We start from the raw sequence: 18,638 nt of genomic DNA on the forward strand, positions 1-18,638 counted from the left end.
AACAAAGACAGGGGAGTGTCAGAAGCGTAGAGGAGCTCTTCTGAGGAGGTAGAGAGAGAGCACACGCTGAGCAAGCTGCTACAGCAACACCGGGATGATCCATTCTACCGGAGGGGGCCGGGCAAGCTGCTTCTTCACGGAGTATGATAGATAGGACACTCTCCCTAACTCAGTAGCTTTCATAAACTTGCCCTTTTGGCTTACTACTGGATTTTCTTTCCTACACTCCCAGGCATTGCACATGTCTATAACTAGCTCACTATTAGTATGCCAGCCGTAGCCTGTGATGCTTGGATTCTCATATGACTAGATTTAAAAGTTCTCACTGTTCTAATTCTATCATCGACCTCACACCATGTTGAAGAGCGCTCTCTCTCCTCTGCATTTCCCCAGACGTAATCTCCCTCTGTGACAACTCCCTTTTGTGTAAACTGGCTAAGCCCCCAATTTCAAAGACGTCAGAAATAAGGCAAGAAAAAGGCAACCAGTGATAGCGGTTGCAAGCCCTTCCATCCATTCCTGGCAGAATGTTACAAGACCATCCTTATGAATTCCTATGGAGGATTCCTTGAAGATTGACTCTGAGGACACTTTGTGGTGGACACTCCCTAGCAGCTACCTGGCCAAGAGGTCCACTTCCAGCAGGGAGCATCATCTCCACACCAAGTCTTAGGGCTGCCATCCTCACCTTGAATAAACTAGCTGAGTCCCCTCTCCTTCTTGCCTCACTCTATTTCTGTATCTCTTTTTCCCTTTTAATTATTATGTTGTTTCTGTTTTCTCTTCCCATATTCTTCTTGTCATGTTTATTTCTGCCTCTTTCTTGTTCTTCTTCTGGCACTTTTTCCCTCTTTCTTTCCATTTATATTTGTTCCTTCTGTCTGTCTGTCTGGTTCATCTTTCTTTACCTTTTTTTTTCTCTTTCTATGCTCATCTAGTCTTTTCTATGTCTCCCTTTCTTCTTTCCTAAACTTTTCTTTCACTCTTTCCTTTTCAATTTCTTTTCTTATAAATTTCTATCTCTACTTCATTATCTCAGTTGCTCTTTAATTTCTATTTAATTAATTTCTCTAATTCTCAGATATCACTACCAATGTTACCGACTCCTAAGCGTCTACAAAAAAGTAGGTATTTCTTTTTGTATTTTTTTCTCTATCTCTATTCTCTTCACCCAGTATCTTTGTGTCCTTTGCTTTTTTCCCTTTATTTTCTACCTTACCAAATCTTTCATTGAATCTGCTTTCCTATCTTTCTCCTCTCGTGTGCTTTGATCTTTGTCCTTTTCTCTTCTGGTTTTGTTCACACACACATTCACTCACACCTGTTTCTCTGCCTTGCTCCTGTATCTACTTTCCACTCATTTTTTGCATTAAGTCTGCCCTACTGTATGTGTACGTGTGAGCTCACATGCACATGGGAGACAAAAGGAGACCAAAGGGAGTGCATGCGGTTAGGGAGGAACCCAGAGGCTGGATCTGTAGTTTGTTACTCTGGTTATCCGTGGGAAGCTTCTGATTCAGTTGTCTGCAATGGGGCCAATGATTTAATAAGCATCTCAGGTTGAGATCCACGGGCTTAATGATGAAAGCCCTTGATAGCTTCGATTAATTATCTGCACTTCATGCAATAATCAATAGGGAAATAAGGGAGGTTTTGAGAATTATTGTGAAATACAGTCTTTATGTGAGAGATTATCTGAAAACATCGTGGGAAAGAGGACTTGGAAGCAGAGAAATGGAACTTCATATATATTTGGCTTAATTCAAATAGCACTTTACTAAGCTTCCATTTGTAACCCACTTCTCCCTCCCCATAATCTCCTGCATACGATTTATTTCTCTGTTGCAGCTCTTACCAAACTCAGGCTCATATCTGAATTATGTGTCCCATTTCTCTGCTATCTCCTAGACTGAGTTTTTTGATGGCAGGACTAGAACATTTTCTCTGTTGTTTTCCTAGGACAATATGTAGCCCAGACTTCTAATTATAAAAGTTTTCAGAGTCATTGTCAGCATTTCCTTAATTTAATTAAATAATATCACGTTTGTCTTCGAAACCATTAAATTGATATTATCATCTGAGAATCAAAGACACAGCAAGTTATATGTAGAGCTGAGGATAGAATTTGTTCACTCCAATGGTTAGCATTTACTAAGTGATGGGTTAGCTAGTAAGAATAGAGGAACAGTATAGAGTTTCGAATTTGGGCATGGACTCTTGATTCAGACATCCCTGCCTGGTAACCTGCTAGCTACATGTACAAAGAAGGCTACAACTGTATCTATCTTCTAGAACAGCCAGCTATTAGTCCTGTGTGTCTGCCTTGTACATGCTGAGTTGGCTCAGTAAGACCCTCATCCCTGAAAGCTCTAGCTTCAACCCCAGTGTTCAATATGACTCTGTTTAATTAAATTTTTTATATTTATTATACTTATTTATATTTATATAAAATAACTTATTTCATATTTATTTATTATTTGGGAACTCCAGATAATAACACTAGATTCTTCCCATGTCTTTTAAATATTGGCCCAATCACTCTCCTCTTAAGATCAACTTGAAGAGGATCAGATGTATCAAATGGTTTTTCCATCTGGAGACTAGTTACAGAATGAGCTTTTAGACTTCACCATTTAAACCTTTAGCAGGAAAGAGGATTTTTCTTGTTCCACAGCAGAAGATCCCGTTTTCAAATGTAAGTTCTCTGAGAAAGCCTGAAGCCAGGTATAGCAAGGAGCCCATGTGTAAGATCGTCAGAAGATTCTCGTTTGCAAGAAACACCTCCCGGCCCACCTCTCTAAGCCATTCGTACATGCATCTCAAAGAGAGATGAAATTTATACATGGGTTTCTGGAGCCTCTTTGAAGGTCACTGCATGTTGGAAGTTTTGTGTTTCTGATGCGAAGTGTGGAATTGATCCCTACACGCATCTTTGTATCTGGACATAATTAAATAAGAATCATAAAACTCCTCCCCAAAGAAAATTCATTTTTCCCACCCTTCCTTTCTTATTTTTCCTTTTCATTGGCTTTCAGTTTTTCTACTTCTTTGCTTTTTTACACCAACGTAATTGTCAACAGTTGCTTGCTGAAATTCATCACCCACAGTACCTGGTGGTAAATTGGGAGAAAGATTACATCGAGTAAGATGAGCTAGTACAATTTCTGGCAGGCATCAAACATTCAATACTTGTTGCCTTTGCTTTTCTTCACTTTCTGAGCTCCAGTCTATAACTCAACCATAGCTACTGATCAGATATTTGACCTTTATATCTTTCAACTAAAAAACCCACTGTGCTACAGGAAGACTTACATGTATGTTATATAATTGTATGTTCTGCGCAAAGAGTTGATAGAATACAGATATTATTCACATAAATGTTTGCAATATACTCCAATTTATTATGTTTTACGTGATATAATATATCTATAGTAGAAAAAAAGTTTATTTTCTAAAACTATTGATGAAACATCTGATCCATACCTAATGTGACTGGTAGGTTTGGGAGTGATAAAACTGTCACTTGGAATGCATTACCAACAAGTACATGACACTTCACCTCCTTACTCCAAAGACACAGTATTAACTATGTCCCTCCGTGGTTATCCTTTCACTATACCTGTTCAAGCTTTCAGAGTTCTTTTTGTCCTTCAACAATCACATCTGGCAACTTACTCTGGTAATTAAAGTTGGATTCTAGGAAAACTATGCACTTCCACGTTATTCATTCTCTCATCCTTCTTTCCATCTTAGGTTCTGCTTTTTCTACCTTGAGCTTGTGTGACCCCCAGCCATACTTAAGGACCGTATCCACCCCAGGTTCTGACACCCATTCCAGCACAATCTAGTATCGCATCCTCATAAAATCCAATTACTAACCAGCAAGATCTGTGTGTTCTCAGGAAAATCTGTCCCACTTGTTTTGTAATTCAGGAAAGCTACTGGTTCAAATGTGAAGCTGAGGAACTGTTTTTGGAGTAAAGCTTTAAAGCCTTCTACTCAATTCATTCCTAATAGGCTGCTGTCTCTCCTTCTGCCCTCCTTATGGAAAAACAAAAATAAATAAAAGAGTATCTGCTATGATCCATAGTATTTAGTCACATTTACTTTCATTTGAGTTTACTTCCTTGACTTTCAAAAAACACAGATATTTCAGCACTAGTTCATGGTGATAAAATTAAATTTTACTTTTACAAACATAAAAATGAAGAAATGTCATTTGTAGCAAAAAAATCAAATTAGAAATGTTTATGTATTTCATTATTTAATTTCTAGGCAGCAATAGAGGTAAGAACTTTTAAATGTGATTTGTACCACAAGAGGATCTTGTTCTTCTTGAAAAAGGACCTTTTTTAAAAATTCCAGGAAAGTCAAAGTACCATGAAATAATCAAGGTCTGCACATTGCAGGTAAAACCCTTCAGCTATTATTGAAACGTAAGTATAATTACACACAGGGAAAATATATTATCGGCTCAGGAAAGAAGCCTTAAGATTTCTCTGTGTTTTTCAAAACTGATGGACACGAGTGAGCTCTAATATCATTATGTTTAGAAACGGCTTCATCCAGATCCAGCTGAACACCATTAATGTTCACTTCCATGCAGCCATTATAAAAGGCATTCACTGGTGTGGCACTGAAAGGTATATCTGTAAAAACAGAATATTAAATATTAAAATATTAGCCCAAGACTTATGGCATCTTTAGACTTCCCATTTCCAACCAAATTCTAATCATAAAGGAAAAATTAATAATGCAATTGTTCAATAATTTATACTAAGTGACTCCTATATATATAAGGCTGGCACTGGATTCAGCATAACATGAGTTCCTCTGATGTCATAAACACAATTGACCTCATTCAAACCTAAGATAAATAAACACACTTTAAAAAGAATAAAAAAGAGTATATTCTTACCTGTGATGTTCTAGTTGATTATTTTCTTTTTAAATTTTAGCAACAGTTTAAGCATTGTTAAATCATTTTTTCAACTCCAAACTATAGCTACATGGAAATCTTTTTAAAATGCCGTGATAAATGTATCTCTTTTATTACTGCTGGAATAAAAACAGATTTCTATATTTTCCCAAAAATAGCTTCTTGCTGAGCATACAATGGTAGGTCATAATAGGGAATTCACTTTATCTACTGTTTAGTGTTCAAAAAAAATAATTTTAATAATGCTTCAGTGAATAGTTTAGGGCCTTTGGGCATTTCAACACTTTCACTCTCCTTGTCAGAGTTAATAATTGAGTAACACCCTTGAATTCCTAAGAACTATGGTTCATCTTAATAATATCCATCTCTCTACTTGCTTCTCTTTTTGGTATCTCCTCCCCATGAATTTAGTTCCCAACAGACATTTTTCAGCCTTTATTCTTCTTTCTTAGTACCTTATGCAAAAAACATACAGTTCAAATTTTCCACCTTTAATTTGCCAATGCAGTGAATAAAGTTCATACTTTTCTAGGGATTCACAGCATTCTTTACGAAACCCTTTCAAGTCTGGCTGAGCAACAAAGATTATGCCATTATTATAAAAATCCTCAGAATCATCAATTTCCTCTGATTTTTAATTCATAACATGCTACTGAATATGCCTATCTTGCATATCAACTGGTAATTTACCTATTCCACTGTTTACACTCCTAATATCTCAATTGTCAGTTCTCCTCAATTTCCCTCACTCTTTCTCTAAACACATCTTGCCTGAAGTCAATCTTCAGTGCTGATGCCAAAGTCCTAAAGCCATTAAAATTCGATAGCTTTACTTCTTTTCAACTCTTTCATTGTCTGATTTACTAAAACTGCATTCAACTCATTTGCAAATAAGATAGTAGGTGGACTTCAATATAGAATTCATTCATTTGACCTATAATTATACTTCCTAATAACAAACCACAGTAACTTAAGTAACTTGTTAATAGTTAACCATGCTAACCTATCTATTTATCTATCTATCCATAACTTTTAGAGCATCCTTACTTCTATTCCACAAAAACCCAGATAAAATTTCCATATGTGAAAAATGAAGGCCCTGAGCAGTTAAAAGTAAGAAAATGAAGGTTACTAGACCTCCAGACATCAAACTCAGAATTTTCCCTATGAGAATAACCTGCAAATTGTATTTGAAAATATTTCTCAAAAACTTTCTGCCTCAATTACATTTTGCCATTTGAAGTAAAATGTTGATGCCAATTTCATATTTTCCAATATTAGGTCAAAGATGAATGTGATGGGATGCCTGGGTGGCTCAGTTAGTTAAGCGTCTGCCTTTTGCTCAGGTCATGATCCCCAGATCCTAGGATCGAGTCCCACATCAGGCTCCTTGCTCAGTGCTTCTCCCTCTGCCTGCCGCTCCCCCTTTTGTGCTCTCTCTCTCTCTGACAAATAAATAAACAAAATCTTTAAAAAAAAAAAAAAGATGAATGTGCTTTTCCTCCAGTTTTCCCCATCTTATGGTAAATGGAACCTCCACTCACACAAGTGATCAAGCCGGATACCTAAGAAAGAGATCCTTATACCTGCCTTTCAGTCATTAAATCCTATTAATGTTGTTTCTCACATACATGTCCCATCTAATCCCTGTGCCCATCTTCACTGCCATCATCCTAGTCCAGCAGCTTCCTCATCTGTAATATGGGGATAAAAATAGCACCTGCCTCCCAGGTCTATTTTGCAAATTACATGTCGATCCCTCTGAAGCCCTCTGAATGAAGCTGGACTGTTTACTACGCACTGACTGATGGTAGTATAGTCGTTGCTTCTGTTATTGTTACTGCTTTTCCATTTGGACTACTTCAGCAGCCCCGTGTCTCATCCACTTTCGCCTCCCACCTGTCCATCTCCATCCATCACGTATGGTGGGTTTTTAAAATGATAATACTGATATACCATTTCCCTGTCTAAATTTTTTTTAAAGACTCCCATGGCTCTTGTAATAAGACTTAGGACGCTGAACCAAGTCTACAAACCCCCCACCCACCTACCCAGTTCCCAGCCTCATCCTGCACTACCATTCCCCTTGCTCAATGTGTTTTCACCACACTCATCTTCTGTATATTCCTCAAGCGTCTCCACCCCCGTTTTGCCCACACACAGACCTTTTTTACTTGCATATTAATTCCAATTCCCACCCTACCACTCGGTTACATTTAACCCTTCAATTTGTCAATATTTATATCTTAGGCTTTTCTTCAGAGAGCTCATTCCTGACCTGCACAACCAGGCCTAGTCCCCATTTTTAGGCTCTGAAAGCACTTCATACTTTTCCTTCATAGAAGTTATCACAATTTAATTATTCCAATATTTTCCTCATTGGTTATTTGATGTCTGCCTCTGTACTAGATTGTAAAAAGGCTTAGCAGCAGGGATCACATCTATTTGTTTATTACTATAACCCTACTACCTGGGAGGTAGGTTCTTAATAAATAAAAGGTAAATGATACCTTTTAAAACTTTTTAAAGATAATTTTGAAAAAAAAAAAGTAAGAAGATACCTGGAAGGCCACCCAGGTAAGTGGTCACTGTCCCTTTCATTGCTTTGTCTAAAATGGCCAATTGTTTTTGAAGGTTTTCAGAGGAGGTGATGCCTTTTTCAAGTGGAGTGAACAGCTCTAGATTGTTTCTGTTGACTCTTAATTCCAGATGAAATTGTTGACTGGAACACAGACTTACGGCCTCTATCCGAAACATTACCATATTTTCAACAGACACCAGGATATCCTGAAAAACAGAGCAAAGATTCAATATAAGCAAATATTAATGGTAATGCCACTTAAGAGTGACTTTTGAGTCATGTCATAATTTTAAAATATACATTAGTTTCACAAATTTCAGGTTTAGCTAAGATAGAAATGGATAGTGGCTTCTGAAAATTCAATACACTACGTTGTTTTACCAAAGATGGGAATCTAAAGTGGTGTATTAAGCAATATTTTTCTGTTTGTGAGCCTTTCCAACTTCAAAACTTACATGTGAAAAATGAAGGAGTTGAATCACTCTTTGTTGGGGGAAAAGGCTTGGAAAATTTCAAGTGCTTGAGTAAGCACAAGCCAGCAAGACTGAAAGGTTTCTGTGTGCCACACAAGCAATCCTGTAAGACTTGGGACAAAATGAGTGAAAAAGTCCTGAGAGAGGAAAGCCAGGGATCACCAGCAGTAAGTTACAGAGTATTTACCAGAAGATATTCAAAAGAAAAAATGTATTCATTTTGCAGAACTTTTCAAACTGCTGAGACACAAAACTACTCAACTTGTTCACAGTGATCTATGCATATAACTTCTTTGTGTACAGAGGAAAGGTAAAAAGAAAATAAAATCAAGGGGCGCCTGGGTAGCTCAGTAGGTTAGGTGTCTGCCTTCAGATCAGGTCACTATCTCAAGGTCCTGGGATGGAGCCCCACTTCGGGGTCCCTGCTTAGTGGGGAGCCTACTTCTCCCTCTCCCTCTGCCCCTCCCCCCTTGTTCTTGCTCTCTCTCTCAAATAAATAAGTAAAATCTTAAAAAGAAAAGAAAAGAAAATCAAAACCAAGAACATGGGTGTTATGAGACGGTAGAAAGATAGTCTGAAGTATTTACTTAGGAATCCAAGTCTATACTTAGCAAATACAGGTTATTTGAGGAAATCTGTTACTGTTACATATTCATATCCTTGAACTCACTAATAATCTTAAAATGGTCCGCTGACAACTGTTCCAGAATGATCAATATGTGGAATAATGTTATGAAATATTGTACCCAGATATTGAGAAGGCAATCTGACATAGCAGGAAAAAAGGAGCCATGGAGTCAAACACGAAAAAGATAAAGTAAGTATCAAAGACATGGCATGCATTAATCTCCTCTACTGCAGGGATATAGTACTGAAGATAGGATTTCCATTTTGTTGAGGGAAAAAAAAGCGAACAAAAAGCTGGAATCTAAACGTAGCAAGCTCCTGTGTTAGACTGGAGATAAAAACTCAGCAGGATCTCCTTAGGTGGCTTCTGCTTAACCACCAGAAACTCCTTGCAATCATCGTGAAGCTGAAAACAACACACCTTTTTATTGCTACAGACATTATTCAATTATATGCTTTTTTCTAAAAGCTACAGAGATCATCCAAGCCAACCTTGGCACAAAATCAAGTTCCTTGCTGTAACTTGTTGGAATCCATTGTGGATGACACATGGTCAGAACTATTAGCCTCTAATAGAAGGCTGAATAATACAGATCTTCTGATAACGCTCATGTTTCCTTTTATCCAAGAGTTTTTTCCTGTTCTTCCTCCAGAAAGAAGCCAGGTGGACTGGTTTCAGTTTTCTCCAGTCCTTCCTAATTTACTCATGGGAGAAAAGATTAAGAGTGCCAGAGAGCACAAAACATTATAATTGGGCACGGAATATCTGAGACTGAATTTTAATCGGAGTCACTTTTATTTTGTTAGTACAGACTATGACTCCCACCGTATTTCAAGGATTTAAATAAAGGTGGATCTCTCTGTTCTCTGGGAAGGGTCCAGGCAGCCTGTGTGTGAGTCCCCCTTATCTAGGCTGTGGATACACAGTAACAGGCTTTTCAATTTCTCCTCCTACTTCCTGGATCAGACCCTGGAAATAAGCCAGCAAAAAAGTAATAATAATGGACATTTTTTTGAGTCCTTATTGATGTGCCGAAGACTCTGCTAAATACTTTACATGTTATCTCACTTAATCATCCAACTAGCACTTTGAGATAAATACTGCTAACATATCCATTTGCCAGATAAAAAACAAAACAAAACAAAACAAAACAAACNTTGAGTCCTTATTGATGTGCCGAAGACTCTGCTAAATACTTTACATGTTATCTCACTTAATCATCCAACTAGAACTTTGAGATAAATACTGCTAACATATCCATTTGCCAGATAAAAAACAAAACAAAACAAAACAAAACAAGAATCACAAAAGTTTAGTGAGGTTACCTGAAGCTTTTCAGAGGCGGAGTCTACCAAGGACAAGGCAAAGGGCACGGTGTTACCAGAAACCAAGGCGAACATAACACCAGTGCCCGCGGATGGGCGAATGTTCAAGGACGCGTTTACTTGCCAGTCCTCAGCATTGGATATGTTACCTGTTCAAGCAATGAGACAGAAGCAGGATCAGTGTACTCCTCAAGCGTGTCAGGAGGGATTATTACAATCTCACTGATAGTCGATTCATATGTGTGGAATACTAAAGATTTTCATTCTCCTTCCTCAGTGATCTATAAAACCCAGGCAAAAATAGAAAAAACAAAACACATTTTTTTAAATACAGGTGAGAAACATAGAAATGGAGCCCTGGCCTTCTGGTCTTCCCAGAATACAATTCTAGATGTGGTGTTTCAGAATATTATGAACGTCCCTGTTGGGTCTTTTACAGGTATTCTTCTGCCTCCATAGTCACCACTGGTCCAATCTCAGAGTGGTCATATTTTAAAGTACACATTTAGAAGGAAATTCAACAAATTCATTCTAATGTTTCTGAGGGAACATTCAGGTATGGCTGCCATCACCACCCTACCATTCCTCATCCATAAAGGGGTCAGTTCAAAGCAGTGGGAAAGAAAAAAATGATTTATACAAATAGGGGAGTTAGATAGTTTGAGAGTACAGAAATACTCTGAAATCAGCACGTAACTCTAATATTCTAACAGGAACTCTTCTGTGATTCTCTTGTCATAATAGTTAACATTTTTTGTTGTTGTTGTTACTAGGTTGTCTGTCCTGCAAGAGTGCAAGCCTACAAGTCTCTACAACCACTTTGTTTTTCACAGTAGTCACTCAACAAATATTTGAATTGATATGTTTCCAAAATAGTTTAATTCCTAAAAATACTGGGGCACCTGGGTGGCTCAGTCGATTAAGCATTTGACTTCAGCTCAGGTCATGATCTCAGGGTCCTGGAATCGAGCCCCACATCAGGCTCCCCACTCAGCGGGGAGTCTGCTTGTCACTCTCCCTCTTCCTCTGCCCCTCCCCATTCACACTTTTTCTGTCTCTCTCAAATAAATAAAATCTTTAAAAAAGATATTAATCCACATTTTGAGTGAAGTCTTCCTTATTTATTATGAAGTAATATAAAACAATAGCCCAAATACCACTTGTAGGTTTTGAAAAGGCGACTGTGAATGGAGGAAATAATTTCCCTTTGATAAGATGATCTTCCATTTAGCCACATCTAATGCTATGACACTGTTGATTTATAATTGTTTTTTAAAAGATTTTGTTGATTTGTTTGTCAGAGAGAGCGAGAAGAGAGTGCATAAGCAGGGGGAGGGGCAGGTAGAAGGAGAAGCAAGCTCCCCACTGAGCAAGAAGCCTGATGCCAGACTCGATCCCAGGACACTGGGATCATGACCTATGCCAAAGGCAGACGCTTAACCAACCAAGCCACCCAGGCGTCCCCATTTATAATACTTTAATTCCCACCCAGGAGGGGGAAAAAAACAAAGCATTTATTTATATATATATATTTATTTATATATATATATATAAAATAATTTGAAATAAGTATATTTACTGTAAGATATTAACAAACTCAAGATAAACATGCACATGCACAGAAATTATAATGTAACATTAAATATTAATTTAAAAGTAGGTCACTTTGAAGTTATCCATGAACTACTTATGAAAGTAATTTTTTTTCAGATACAACAGAAGTCTTATTTTCATTTTCATTATTTTCATTTTCTTTTCAGAGAGTTTTTCCTTTGAGCAAATTATTGTGGACCTAGTTTTTTCCTATATTCAGTCAACTCCAATTAAAACATTTTTTAAAAAAATCCTTCATATACAGAACAGAACTAAAGTTAAAGACACTGCATTACTTTATGGTTGGAACACAAAAAGTACTAGTGTAAGATTCTTCCTTAAAACTGTAATAATACTTTTTTAGACTGCAAATAAACACATTTAAAATATAATTTTCCTTAAAGCAGAGATATCAGATTAACACAAAGTTTAAATGCAAAGTATTAGTAGATCAAATAATGAACTCCTAAACAGAAAACGACAAAGAACCTAATAAGATAATTAAGATATAAAAATAGCTAATAAACATGTGCATATTTAACTTCAATAGAATTGGGATAATTATATTTAAAACTACAGGATTTAATTTTTCAACTCTCAGATTGGAAACAAATCTCAAGCATACACTTTCTTATTCTGTTGGCAGAAGTATAAACTGATAAAACATCTCTGGAAGAGAATCTATCTGAACAGTAAGGAACTACATACATCTGCATAAACTTTGATGGACATAATCTAAGATTCTCTCCTACAGAATTAATCACATAAAGGTATAAAGATGTATGTCCAAGGGGATTATGGAAATACTATTTGCAAAGGCAAAAACCTAGGTCAGTCTAGCAGGAGTTCCTATTCTGCTTAGGCTGTAAGAAACTGGAAAGAGCACTGCTCCTACCCTTACAACAACCACCACGGAAGACCAATTGTCTAGCTCCCCTCCTTCTGCAGGCCTGGAGGAGCGGAGCAGCAACCGGCAGGAAATGCACAAACTCCATTCTTTCTCTGTCTTCTCTATGCAACTAAAGCCTTACAGCGTTGGGGGAAAGCAGCAAACATTATTGCCATTAGAACACATGCAAAGACCCACTGTGTTTACAGGTTAAGGAAAGGAAACTGGAAAAAACAAACCAACCAACCAAAAACCATTTACCATGGAGAAGGAGCAAAAAACCATCTGGAGTCCTGATCATTAGATATCTCCCCCACAAGTGGCTGGGAGGCGGACAATGAAAAGTTCATACCCCTGAGACCCAGGGATACAATACTTGCCCAAAACTGAATCTGTATCAGAACATTAGAGAATGTTCCCCAGACCCTGCGACCATGCTAGCAAATGTCAAGTAATAAAGCATTCTTTTGCGATGAAGCAAGACCATGGAGAGATACTTTCCTGAGGCATATCATAAATAGAATACCTAAAGCTAAGGACAGAAGAGCTATTAAGAAAAATCCTCTGGCAAACCAGTCACTACCATAGACACAAGGTAACAATAAAGGAATTTGAAGGGTACTCAGGGAAACAAGAAAGCTTGAGCAGCTCAACTCTTGACTAGACTGACTCAACCACTTTATAAAAGGCCTACCAAAAGCAGAAATATGCTCATCTCCAGACATATATATTATTTATCTGTCTCTACTGTTCTACATAAGATGCTTACCTTCTAAACCAAAAATTATGCAATACCAAAGGAAACAAGGAAAAACAACACATGGTCAAGAGACAAGGCAATCAACATGATTGGACCGATCAGACAGGACCCATCAGACAGGAATTTAAAATAATTATGATTAATAAGTTGAAGGCTCAGGTAGAAAATGTGGGCAACATGTATGAACAGATGGAAAATTTCAACAAAGGGTTGGACATTTTAAGAACCAATCAATTGAAGTTCTAGAAATGAAGATGAATCCTTTTGCTGCATTAATCAGTAGACTCAGGGCAACTGAGAAATTGGTGAACCTTAAAATAGTTAATTGAATTTACTTGCAATTAATCAACTAATTTGCGAATAACTTTTTAAAAAAAAATAATCTTTAAATAACAGAAGCATATTCTACTACTTTTCCCCCTCAACATACTACAAAAATTTAATAAGAAATATATAAAACCATGAATAAGCCTAACACTATGGCTGGCGCATAGTTTAGTATTCGATGTTTACTGAAGGAAATATTGCTGTTTGTCAATGAATAAATTTAGTCATTAATGAGAAAAGAGAGGTAAAACGAGACATCACTTACTATAATCTATGCTAAATTGAGCAACTCCGGAACCAGGATAGTAGGAACCCTTCTCCACAGTGACAAGACAATGCTTATTTTGTTTTTCTTGAATAATTTCCTTTATTCCTGAAGCTCCTTGATCCATCAAATCCCAGCCTCGTATACATCCATCTAGACGAGGGTTAATCTAACAAATTAAAATATAGGTCAAGGAGTGCCTTAAACTTTAAAGTCAGACTCATACTGATTACAAATGCAGTTTTCATTTAAAGGGAAAACCCTTTCTTAGATGACATTTTAAAATACTTAAAATATTTTGAGTATTATCTAATTTTTAAAGGTGCCCTTTTTGCAGTTACAGTCAGTTTACGCCATCACAGACCTCCACTGGGATCCTAATGATTTTTAACCCCTCAAGCCCTACCTGCCTCTCCTCTATCACCCAGAAATAACTCTTCTGCTCTCAAGTTCCATATATGCTTCTAGCTGTGGCCCTGGGCTCTAAGCTGCTTTCTTTAATTGCATTTATATATAGGTTTGTTTTGCCATCAGACACTGAACCTCTTCAGGAACTAAAATGTTTGCACTCTATTTAGTCTCCATCAAAACATCCAGCCAGACTCAAGACCCATAGTAGCCATTTCATAAATAGTTTTTGAATAACTTATTTTACTTTTAAAATGTCTTGATTTATCAATTTCAAAGGAACAGATGCATTCACTCTGACATGGGTGAACTAATTCAGGTTTTATATCATACTGCAGAAATCTTTCAAAAGTTAAGGTAACTGTGAATCGCCATGAGTAAAAGATGGATATAAAATAGTAAATATTTAAGTTAAATCAGCAAGTGTAATTGACAGGCCCATGACTTCAAATGAAATTTTTAAAACTCTTCAAGGACAGTGATTAGTCTCCTTCATGAAACCTATTCCACGGTTATTAAACATCATATTCAGAAAATCATCTATTATATATAACTTCAATTTATGATAGGCTGAAGTTATACACCCAGCAAAGATTTTTTTAAAAAGTTCCACCTTTATATGTTATTTTACCTCCCAAATTTAAGTCCTAAAATAGACGTAAGAAAATGCTTTGACTGGCTTCTACAAAATGTTGTATTTTTGGACTCAAATATATGTATTTATATTTGTAATAGCTGAATATGGACAGTTATCATGTTAACACTGAACTGATGCTTGAGAATTAAAAAAAAATCTACGTCCCCATGGGTAACACTGGGAATTTAAATGGGCTCAAAAACACTACATTTATTTTCTTTATTTCCTTAATATAATTTCAAGGATCGCTATGTTATTTTTCATTGTTCAATTCAAGTTGTCACAGTTGGTATGTTTAACAAAATAACTTCTTTTGACTCTCAGAAAAACACATCTTCAAATCCATTACAGACAAGAGGAACTCATCCATGATGAATGATATAAGCTTGGATCGTTACCGGTCTAATGAGGGTGTTCTCTGCTTTCCGAGGTAATCCTGCAAAATACACTTTAGTTTCTAGAAATCCATTTGTAGGCTTAAAAAGGCTTTCAGGTTTATTTATATTCATTACGGCTTCTTTAGCTATTTTTACACTAATACTATGTTCTAATTCTTCCACAGAGACCTACAATTAAAAAGACAAAAATTATCAAACAACCAAGCATCACTGCATGTCATTTGAAACGCTAAGATTGAAAAATCCTGTTATTATTCCGGTAAAACATTTCTCAAAATAGTCACTTTAATGTAATTATTAATTTGTTGTAATCCACTTGAAATGTCTAATTACTATAAAGGTGGTAAAAATGTGTTTTAAAGTGATAATTCTTGATTGAAAATTAAATGAACACCATATTTTAAAGTAAAAAAAAAAACCCACAATATTGTTCTTTTAAATTTAAACATCCAAATTATAATATACATACTTCAAATCCAGCATCATAAAATTAAGTTTTTTTTAAGTGAGTCACTCTACAAAACCTTAGAAAGCTTTTAAGTCTTCTTATTTTGCAATTGTCTGAACGTATAGTGGAAATAAATTCTTAATATAAAGTATGAGAAATCAGTACCTCCAGTATTCTGTTCATTACACACAAATTCTATTTTATTTCAAAATTCGAAAGTAATTCAGGTCATAAGGAAACACAACACATAAAATTAAATTGGGTTTTTTCAATTTTGAAAGTAGTTTTGTTTTCCTTTTTTTCTTTTTCTTAGGTAGGCTTCATGCCCAGCATGGAGCCCAACACGGGGCCTGAACTCATGACCCTGAGATCAAGCCCTGAGCTGAGATCCAGGAGTCGGACACTTAACCGACTGAGCCACCCGGGTGCAGTGAAAGTAGTTTGGGTTTTTAAAAAAGGTTGAAAGTGATGGTAAACAACAACAATAACAAAAAAAGTCCCAAAAAGACGATGTGAAGAACCATAGCTGCCTGTGTCCTCACGCAAAACTGTAGCACTCAACGCGCAAACTCTTCTTTTACTCATCAACAACGGAAGCCAAAGAGTGGGCATATTAAAGCACCACTAGAGGAAGGGGAAAACTGTGCTCTAAAGTAAAATAACTTCGGTAACGTTTACAGATTTAAAGTTAGTCAGTGCGCTGTCCTTAATACAGCCAACTGGCATCATCTTACTTGAAGGACTATTCATGCCGGCCTTGAAGACGTTAAGTCAGCCTCTAAAACCTCACACTCCCTTGCATCTCTCCATTCTTACCACTCCCTCTCAGCCTCCTTTGCTGGCTCCTCCTCTGCTCTCAAGGTCTGTAATAACCCAGAGCTCAGCCCCCAGACCTTTTCCCTCTAGTCATGCAAATATTTTTAAATGGAGGTCTACTGCTCCACTCTAGGGCATCAGGAAAATTTGGGGGTAGGGATGGTACTTTTAGTTGTCACAATGAGTAGGACGTATGCTGACACTGCAAGATGCTGGACACCCATCATATGCAAGAGAGTCATGCAAAATAAGTAATAAAATATTCAATACCCTGCAAACCTTCTGAACATCCCTACAGGATATTCACGTAGGGTATACTTGTGCTTATCTGAGTTTCTGTATATATGCACACAAAATATTTTTTGTACCATTTCAGCACATTCCCTGAATTTTTCAGGAATACAAGTCTTGTAAACCAAGGATAAACTGATGCTTGTTTTGTCTGGATCCTCACCAAGAGTTTCTCACTATTTTGGAAAATTACTTTCACTGATGGCAATATCATCTATGCACTTAGAGTATCTGAACTATCAGTACAACACTCCAGTATCTCTTCATTTGCAGCTTTCACATTATTCTACGTATAGGAGCAAGCTTTGACAAATACTGTACTTGTGCTTGAGCATTTATATGTTGGAATATATATCATTTTCTTATGAATTATGTTCCTTTATCTCTTTGTATAATAATTAAAGCGTTACATTGGTTTCTATTAGGGATATGCAAAAGTAGCTTACGTTATTGATGCATTTCATTACAGGAGCATTGTGAATACGTTGGCACTGGATGAGTTAGAGTTTAGAACCACAGATTAACAATAATCTCATGGCCTTTGAGCCCCTCTTTATGTTGAATATTCAAAAGTTTTTATCTACCTTAAATTGAAGGCTGGACCTTAAAAGTATATCCAGAATCTGACCATTTTCCCCCACCTATCAACACTGTCATCAATGATGCCATCTTCTCTCCACTGAGCTACTGCAATGGTCTCTTGACCCCATAATCTGTCCCATTCTTACTGTCTACTATCTAGTTTCCACAAAGCCATCATGTCCTGATTACAGATTACCTTTTAACATACATGCAAATTAAATCATGTCACTTTTCACAATCATCCAAGGTCTTTCTACCTAGCATAAACTCCAAGTTTGCACTACAGTCCCCATGACCTTAACTGGTCTTGTTAAAGAACACATTTCTAACCTCATTTTCTGCCCCTCTCTGCCTCCCATACTCCCCTGCATCTACACTGACCTTTGTGTTGTTCCTCAAATACAACAATCACATCCTCCTGCCTGATGCTCTGTACTTGCTCTTCACAGGGCACAGAACCATCACCCCAGAGACTTCCCATGATCTGCACCCTGGTCTCTGTTCAGATGTAATCTCATCGGAGATGGCTTTCCTGATTCCACATGCACACTCACCATCATCACTCTCTGTTGCCCGGCCTTGCTTTTGTTTCTTCCTCCTAGCACTAACCACTACCTGACATATCTATTTGTTCATTCAATTTGTGGTTTACATCTCACCGTTAGTACGCAAGCTCCGCAAAAGAAGTGATTTTGTTTTATTCACTGTTGTAGCCTCACCACCCAAAGGAAGGAATAGCACATAAAGTGCTCAATAAATATATTATTGAATGAATAAAATTATGATCCAAATTACAGATTTCCTACCCATTTTAGAATCATACCCAAATATGAGATATAATAATGATTTATAATAAGGCAATATTTACTTCTATGGTTTATAGCCATTATAGTTACTTAACAATACACGTACATTCTATTTATCTAAATTACAAAACAATTCTACATTTTAATTGCTTATTTTTAAAGTATTTCATTTGAAATTTTAAAATTATTTAAAATTAGTGAAACAACTGCTATCAAGTGAATAGTCCAGTATATAGATTAATTTATCTTAACTTTGTCAATTAAAATGTTTACTTAAAATATGTATCTATTTGAGATAATTTCTGTGGTTGCATAAATTTGTCTAAAACAGTACAGTTTATTAAGCCATCAAGATTACAAAATGGTGGGGCGCCTGGGTGGCACAGCAGTTAAGCGTCTGCCTTCGGCTCAGGGCGTGATCCCGGCGTTATGGGATCGAGCCCCACATCAGGCTCCTCTGCTGTGAGCCTGC

General features: G+C 36.8%; 1 protein-coding gene across 1 annotated transcript in view; it reads right to left on the minus strand.

Annotated features, from left to right (window-relative positions):
* Positions 1-3,378: 3,378 nt before the first annotated feature.
* PROS1 (protein S) overlaps positions 3,379-18,638 on the minus strand; it is a 60,290-nt gene continuing 45,030 nt past the window's right edge. The window contains exons 11-15 of the mRNA XM_002929313.4: positions 15,224-15,391; positions 13,781-13,949; positions 9,947-10,095; positions 7,501-7,726; positions 3,379-4,649 (exon numbers count right to left, since the gene is read on the minus strand). Of these exons, the coding sequence (XP_002929359.3) occupies positions 4,489-4,649; positions 7,501-7,726; positions 9,947-10,095; positions 13,781-13,949; positions 15,224-15,391 (873 nt within the window). The 3' untranslated portion in view covers positions 3,379-4,488. The remainder of the gene's footprint in view (positions 4,650-7,500; positions 7,727-9,946; positions 10,096-13,780; positions 13,950-15,223; positions 15,392-18,638) is intronic.

Source organism: Ailuropoda melanoleuca, chromosome 1 (assembly GCF_002007445.2).
Source record: "Ailuropoda melanoleuca isolate Jingjing chromosome 1, ASM200744v2, whole genome shotgun sequence".
NCBI lineage: Eukaryota > Metazoa > Chordata > Mammalia > Carnivora > Ursidae > Ailuropoda > Ailuropoda melanoleuca.